Source organism: Trachinotus anak, unplaced genomic scaffold, assembly GCF_046630095.1.
Source record: "Trachinotus anak isolate AG129_WGS33_773 ecotype Australia unplaced genomic scaffold, CSIRO_AGI_Tana_v1 ptg000002l, whole genome shotgun sequence".
Taxonomy (NCBI): domain Eukaryota; kingdom Metazoa; phylum Chordata; class Actinopteri; order Carangiformes; family Carangidae; genus Trachinotus; species Trachinotus anak.
The window spans coordinates 8,692,683-8,701,290 of NW_027273853.1; the positions used below are offsets into that span (position 1 = coordinate 8,692,683).

Consider the following 8,608-nt stretch of genomic DNA (forward strand, 5'->3'; position numbering starts at 1 on the left):
ATGAAGCCACACACACAATAAAGCTTAAGGGATCGTTTTCTCTGAGATGAGATAGACCCGTAGACCAAGACAAAGGCTTCAGACTATCCAAATTATCTCTTCTTGGTGTTCCTCAAAAGGTATTTTAGCTATCTGGGACAATCATCTTAAATGTTCTTGCCCTACATGTCAAAGCAAAAAGTCTTATTGAGCAAAATGTACCTCACAAGCAGCAGGATGTTGATTTTTTTTTCTTCTTCTTCTTCTTTTGTTTTTTGTCAGGTTGTAATTTTGTGTTGGCAGACACATACACACACACACACACACACACACACACACACACACACACACACTATATCTCCAAGAATGTTACAGATATGTTTGATCTCCGTATGAACATTGAGTCTCTGCACACAAGATGCTTATTAGAGCTGGAGGTGGAATTTTTCCTCCATCTGATTTATATCAGGTGCAAGACCGTGGATGGGTAATTTGGCTGATACAAGCATTTTTATTACAGAGCTGTGGTTGTGGTGGAAATGATAGGCCTGCTTTACAGAGTTCGTGGACTGGAGTTTACCGCCTTTCTTTTGTCTACAGCTGATTCTGCTGGAATGTTTGTTTAGACTCATCCCCTGTATGGGAGCTTCACCTGGAATTCGTAGCAATGCCCCAAGATGGAGACAAGCTGTGAGATGCACTTGGTGAGGGATAACAAACACACAACACAAGATTAACCATCCTGTAAAGTATCCTTTAACCACTGCAGACATCTCTCATGTGATCTAAAACACAATCACACTAAGTGAAGCGGTAAATAAGCATTTAAAAGTACAGACTTTGTCTTTAAAAACTGATGTGATTCTGTTATCCAATACATAAGCTTGATTGTAAAATAAAGGATGATAAGTTGATCTTAAATTTGTTTACTCAACCAGTCCTGCACTGACTGACTGTGGGAACCTGGGAACAGCCTGAACTCTACCAAACCAGTTGCATAAGCCCATCTTAAACTTGTACAGAAGGATAAAACAACAGATTCTTAATGGCAGCAGACAGTTTCCAGTTGGTGCATGTTCTAAAAAAACAAGATGAATATAATTAGAGAAGTTAGAGTTTTTAGAGTTTAAGGGGATGTCAATTACTACATTATGCACTTTGGAATGAATGGGAAAATAGCACAAACAGAATTTAGATAGGCGCAAATCTCTATGGGGATTTCTTCACTTTTTTACCTGGCACTGTGCATAAGATTTCTACCTAGGCGGAAACCTGTTTATTTTTGCCTTTTTTGAAACCAAATGATTCAGATATCAAGTTGCCATTGTTTGGAAATATTTGGGTTCTTCGCTGTAGATGGCAAAAGCATCTACCTGTCAGACTGACTCGACTGCTGCCTTCCCACCCAGCACATGTACCAAAAACGAGAGGAGCAAAGTAAATTGTACAAGCTTGTCTGACTGCCTGCTTTTTGCTACATTCACCCACAAAACCCATGTCAGAAGCGTTACGGCGTGATGCATCCATAATGCTTCTGAATTCATTAGAATTCCTTCAAACTACTTTTTGGAAAAGTGACAGCCCTATCATGTTGCAGCAGCTCTTGGGTTTAGCTGCTTGTTATCTCAAACACTGAATTATTTATAGTTTTAGTATAGACTGAAAACTTTTTTTTTTCCTAAAAAAAAAAACAAAAAACGTTATTATTTTACTCCCAGAGTAAATGGATGGTGGAGAGCCCTCCAGCTTGGCTGTGTCTTCCATAATACATTGGCAGGTGGGAAGCCAGTGAGGGAACAAGTCTGTGTTGCCACACTAGCACTTTGGTTGGTTGAAGCTACTTCATGGAGAAATGGCATAAAAAAGTGCATTACTCATTATTCCCAGTGGATCTATACAGAATCCTATTATATTTATATTTATATTTCCTATTATTATTATTATTATTATTAACATATTATAAGTATTATTACCAGTGAATTCACACCATATTACAGTGGTTCTTTGTTGTACTGAACTATTTTTAAAATATCTGCTGAGAGCAGCAATGATCTGCATCATGTCCGAAGACATTGGTGCTATCACATTCCTTCATTGGCTTTGTATGGCAATGAAGGAATCCTGTCTCCTGTCTAAGTCTGAGTCCGACAAAGGGCTGTTGTTTTCCCAGCCTTTTCTCTTTTCACACGCCAGGCCCTTTGGCTCAAAGCAGCTGCTGAGGCATTAGAATGAAATTATGCGAATATTTGTTCTACTCGCTGCTGATATGGTCTGAACATTGATTCTGTCCATCTCTTCATCCAGTTTGACCTCTGTGTCTCATTTCCTGGACACATGATAGGGTATCAACGTGATTTCATACTTGCATTCCTAACTTCTGCAGATGCCAAATTTGAGACTCAACCAGAAATTTCTCATTAGGCCTCAAAGTTGAATCTAAGGTGGTAACTGTGAATTTGTCCCTTGAAAGAAGAGAGCAGGACAGTGAATCCAAAAATCCATCAAACACCCTCTGTTTTCTTCCAACATTCTGTTGAAAGCATGTGATGTTGCAACATTGAGTTATCCGTGAACAAAATTATGAAATTGTTAGACATTGTTGAGACATCTAGGATGTCTATTGGTCACGGGTTGTCATGGAATCAGCTTTCTGCAGGAGTTTCTTCCACCATATTAAAGGAGACAAGGATGGAGTATTTGGCAACAATGCAGGGAACAAACTGAGGAACTGCTCTGCTAGGCAAATCCGGTAAAAAGAAATCTTTTTATAAACACAGATTCAAAAAGCTATCCTCGAGTAACCATGAGACAGAACCGGACATGACAAAGTTTCCCAGGACAGGATATGTTATCATACATGGAGGATTTTCAGCCTGTGCATGAAGGTCCCGGCGTCTGCCCTGCTGCTGAAGACACTGCATGGGAAATCCCTTCTAAGGTACAGCTATCCTCAGTCTTTCTTTTCCTAGCACTTTTATTTTCACATGAACTATCCACTAAAGCTCTGATCTTTGTACCAACTTGCAATGCGGTTTGAGCATATTCTTGAGGATAACAGAATCAAAAGGATACTGATATCACTTAATCAGTCTCTGCTATCTCGGGAGGCAGTGCACCAGCTCGTTATCAGTTCAAATTTAACATAGACTTTGTAGCTCTAGTTGTATACACTCACTAGTTACAAAAACTAGTTCTTATGTATAGATTAGCTGTTACTAAATGTTTACACCCAGTAACTGCCAGGTGAGTAGCTAACAGAACTAACTGACAAACCTGACATTAACTAGCAAATATATTAGCCATTTGGCTAACCTGATGTGACCCTTGATTAAAATGCCAATTCATAATAATAATGATAAAATTGGAAGCTTTTAAGTTACATTTCACAGAAATAACACAATATAATGTCAGTCAATCATGTCAGTCAGATATTTCCCACTCATTCTAAACAGCAGGCCTATATCAGGTAAAGCAACTAGCTAGTTGCTGCTACGGACGTAGCAAGGACTTCATTCACAAACCCCAGTCAAGGGGTTAGCATGGCTGAATTTGCTGTCAGGTGAGTATTCAAGTTTCCTTTGACAGACACAATCTTTTAACAAATCACATTAGCGTCAGTCAGATGTTGTGGCCCCAGACACCCAGCGTCTGTGAGGTGCTAAAGTTGCTGAGGTCTGGAAAGTATTCTGCCTCCATTAAAAATCAGTGCAGCCTGATTCCTCAGCAAATTTGTGAAATTGATTTGGTGTGTTGCTCACAGCCACAGACTGTGCCGAGCCAGTCCACAAATTGCCTGTGCTGTGTGAAAAAAAGTGTGTGAAAAACCGTGAGGTGTAGAGAGGGAGGAGAGAAAATAAACACGATGCTTCATGAGACATGTGAAAAGGGTCTTAACACCATTTTAATACAGTCCTACAAGTAGCAAGAGCACAACCTAAAATTTCTACTCATTTTCCACACTAACTTTTAAAGGCGTTTACTTTAAACAACATGGTATTCAAAGTCATAGTCTCCATTTGCTTTTCAAGAGTAATTGGCCGTGTTGCTTTTTCAATAAATTGGGAATTCATTGGGAGATTGTGGCTTCAGTTTACTCACTGCTTTGTATGCTTTAAGTTTCAGGACTGAGGTCAAAGAGTGCTATGTTAGCTCAAGAATGCTAATGGGTCATAATCATCTCTGTATTTTCAGACAAATCTGATGAAAAAGGCCACTGCGCTGGCTGAACTCTGATTTTCTGATTTGGTTTGTGCTTTCCCCAGACTTGGCAGCCCGTGACAACTACAGAACTGTAATAAGAATGATCTGACATGAGTATAAATACTTTCCATGGGTAATTGACCCTTTTCCTGGACACACACACTCCAAGATCAAAAGGGTATATCCTCTAGACTCCAAGAGCCACTGATTAAACACATTTCAGAAGTATTTCCCTTCCATTTCCAGGGCAGGTCTGGCAAAGACATACGTGATGTGTTTCATTAAGCTGTATTGTGAAATACACTCCCTTCTTGTGTGCATGTGAACTGTGTGAGAGAATTCAGCATGCCTATGTCTGTGCATGTGTTGCTCTGTCTGTCTATGTATATCCTGTACGTTTTTAGCTGGCGAGGGGAAGTGACGTCGCGTGTTGCCAGCCAAGTCTCAGTGTTTCTCAAGAAAGACAAATGACATTGTTCCAGGAGCAGATACCAGCTTTACTGACAAATCCCTGCCGGCTGGACTGAAATTTCAGCCATGTAAAGAGAGCAGGAGTGGAGCAGGGCCTGACAAAAGATGACATTGGCTTGTAAGTTTTAGGCGATGACGCTCAGGGGGATTCCATTATGTGGCTGTCACACAGCATTAGGCGAGACAGCAAACACTTTCATGTGTGGATTACCATTTGCCCATTGGAGATAATAGATATTTGCCTTAGCTAATCCATTCCTCTATTGATTTTTTTCCCCTTTAATAACTTCTTGCAAGCAAGCAAATTTTAATAAGTGCAAGAATGCTGACATGTAAGAAGCTGGAACAAAGGGTGGTGTTTGACACAGATAAGCTGCTTAATGTAGTTTTCCATACAAACAGGAGATATAAAGATCATTCTTGACAGCTTTATTTATTCAAAATCATATACATAAACATACAGTGTGATTATATTACACAGAGCCCAGTTTTTGTCTTTGCTGTGATACTGTAGTTATCATGCCATAATGATCAATATGTACAAAAAGTTAAAGGATAGGTCACACTTTTCTTTTGTCAAATTCCACAAAAAGGCCAAAAGTTTTAAAAAAAAGAATTGAAACTGCAAACAAATATCACTTGTGTTAGTCTGGAGTTAGTCTCACAGCAGGAGTCCTGTTATAAACACATAAATGAGCCTGACTGTTGCACTCTGTGACGTTTCATTCATTCATTTCCATGAATGCAGCCACTGCAGTTTATTTTAAGTTCATTCACTGGCCTGCATTGATGCAAATAATCCCACACAGTATCCTCTTGTTTGAGAAACATTTGCTTAAAACTACAGCGTTCTGCTGTTTCAGTAGATTATTTATCCTTTTAAAGTATTAAAGTTTATGTCTGTGACCCATTTTTAAAGATTTACATCTTCAGTTGGAACCAATGAGGCTGATGCTTAGTGCCACATACAGCTTATGCCATTATGGCAGCGGAAAGTAAGACAGAATATGGCAGAATATGTATGTGTATATGAATATGTATATATAAATGCTTTGTTGGTTTTTGGATTTGTTGGATTTAAGAAAAATACTGAACATCACTGGCTTTATCCTTTAATCTACTATTTTACACCAAAACCTCCTTTTTTTCAGTCTAGAGATTAAATTGTTTGATTTGTAACATGGGAACAGATCAGCTCTGCAGTTATAGAATTAATCATAAAACAGATAAGATCATTACTAACGTTCATTCAAAATTGAACTATACAGTTGAACTATACATTTGATTGTATCATAACGTGTACCAGGGATCAAACAACACCATCTTTATATCCCTACCAACCCACAACCCCACAGTAAAGGCTAACTTTGAAACATTCAAAACAAAACTTCAACATAGATGAGCCATGACATCATATTTCCAGGTGCTAAGAAAATAAAGATTTTGCTGCCTCACGTTCTGCCTTCCAGGACGTAATGTAGCCCATTGATTCAGACACAGAAAGTTCCATTGTCAATACACTGTATGAACCAAACTATTAAACTTACAGTGATAAACATTATGTAGATTAAACTGCAGACTTCATTTTGGTTCAGTTATGTTATCAAGCCACAAATGTGTTTTCGTCTCAGTCTTTGAAAGTTTCTGGGATAGCAGGAGAGGGAGGCTCAGTCAGATGTTTGATGTCTGGGGACCCTTCGTCCTCGGCTTTGGCACAGGTGAAGGCTGTTGTCCCTCAGCAGCAGCTGTTGGTAGCTGTAGAGGCCTGTTTTCCATCTGAGCCTCAGGCTCAGAAACATTCTGGTAACAGGGTCTCGGTGAAGGCTTGGGGCTCGGGGGCGGAGAGTCCTCACTTGGTTGCATAGTCTCATACACTGGGCTGATGGAGTCAGGCTCTCGTTTGGTTAGAGAAAGCATTCTGAGTTCCCCTTTTTTCCTGAGTCTCAATTGTGTTTTGTCCTGTCTGCGGCAGCAACATAGAACGATGATAATGATGAGCAAAAGCAGAATCAAACTTACTCCTCCTGCTGCCACTGCCACAACAGTTTTGGATGGAAAACAAAGCGAGGGTGGTGGGGATGGTGTTGGATTTTTACAGGTTGGACGAACTGTGTCACTCTTCTCTTTACTGACTTTGTTTGTCACACTACATGTGAAGCTCCTCTCCCCTTTCAGCTGCGTCAGTGATATGCTCAATGTTTGACTTGTTTCGCTTGTTAATGTCTTTTCATCAAGTGTCCATGAGAACACCAAACCATGAGGTTTGGCTACTTTGCAATTTAGATTAACAACACTAGACTTGAAATCACAGACATAAATGAGTTGAGGTTTTGGTACCTTGTCCATCACACAGAGACGAACACTCCCTGTTTTAGCAGAAGTGTTGTTTGGATACAACACATTTGCTTGGTAAATCCCTGCACTTGAGAATTGTAGGTTCTTCAACCAAAGAGACCCGGTTGCAGAAATGTCCTCTGTCTTTCCAACAGACACTTTGCCTTGTTGTCTGTAAAAAATGAGCGTGTTGTTGTGAGTCCATTTCAGCACATGCGTGTTAGCCAGCCCCTCAAAGACAAAAGGCAGAGTCAGACTCTGTCCAACTGCAGCAGAGAGGTCACAGGTGTCCTTGTTTGCTGCTAAGAGCAGGTTGATGAATCCCGACAAAATGATGAAAGCAGCAAAACACGCCATGATACACAGGGGGAGACCAAGGTATCCTTTCTGAATTTTGCCAAAAAAGTATCAGTAATCACTTAAGCATTTCATTACCTACTCAGCCTAATCTATTCAAGCTGTGATCGAGATGCAGTCCTGTCAAGATAAGTCCTTACATTTGCCGACCAGAAAATAAGTGGCACATAAATAGCAAAGTTCAAGCCCTTCAAGAGAAGTGGGTACTCAGTAGAAGGAAACTATTAGCCAAGAGTCTACTTTCAGTTCTCAGAAGATGACACAAAGTTAGCTCACAGTCATGTGGAAACTAACATTTTCCTCCCCTGTAAATAAGTCACAGGAAAATATATTTAGAAATATGTGTCTTATGTTCGTAGTTCACTGCAACAATTCCAACCATGACCTGATGGCAAAACAATTAAGGTCAGAATATTGCTAAACAAATCATTAAAACCTACATGCAATTCCCTTAACTTCTATTTTTAAAAACCTTTGAATGCAATTTATCATAAAGAGGTTTAGTCAAGTTATAGTATATTGTGAAATAGTAGATATTCACTTGATGGTTTGTTAATGTTAGACTTGTTGGAGAAAAGTTTTATTTAGTACAAACGTACAATCATAAATTACATGTAATTTTTTGTTGAGAATTCAGTTCAGTTTAAAAACACACACACACATACACACACACACACACCCACACACACATACAAATATATATAGATAGATAGATAGATAGATAGATAGATAGATAGATAGATAGATACAAATACATGTCAGGCATTCAAAACTTTACTAAAGTAAAAGCCTAGACAATTTCAGAATCATGTACACTTTAGCCTACTACAGTATTATAAATGCTGATACATCAATATGCATATCACTTTAATGTTGCAGCTGGTAAAGGTGGGAGTTATTTTAATTACTTTATATACTGCTGGGTATCTTGGTGAATCTTCCTCCAGGGATCAATCTGATCTGACCTTAATCTATAATGAAATATCATAATAATTATTTATTTGTTCATTATATTTTTATTATAAATCTGCGAAGTAACTACTGATTAAAGGTGTCAGGTAGGGTTCTCTGTGCTTTGTCCACAGACTCGGAGGTCACATAGAGTCCAAGGCCATGCACTGGCTGGCTGGCACATGTCACTCAAAGCTGTGCTTGCCAGTCAAACTCTTTAACTCTTGGCAGACCTTATCCACCAGAGTGGTCCATCTGTTGATTTTATTTTCTAGCCCAGTTACTGAGGGCTAGTAACTGAAACCCATGCCCCTCC

General features: G+C 39.3%; 1 protein-coding gene across 1 annotated transcript; it reads right to left on the reverse strand.

The window, feature by feature from the left end:
• Positions 1-5,145: 5,145 nt before the first annotated feature.
• Positions 5,146-7,568, reverse strand: LOC139630469 (T-cell surface antigen CD2-like). Its single transcript, XM_071493945.1, has one exon. It carries the CDS (start codon positions 7,339-7,341, stop codon positions 6,322-6,324), a length of 1,020 nt encoding a protein of 339 aa, XP_071350046.1. The 5' UTR covers positions 7,342-7,568; the 3' UTR covers positions 5,146-6,321.
• Positions 7,569-8,608: the final 1,040 nt, after the last annotated feature.

Excerpts from the sequence above, each read along its gene's own strand:
- LOC139630469 (XM_071493945.1), bottom strand. The coding sequence starts at position 7,341 with ATGGCGTGTTTTGCTGCTTTCATCATTTTGTCGGGATTCATCAACCTG.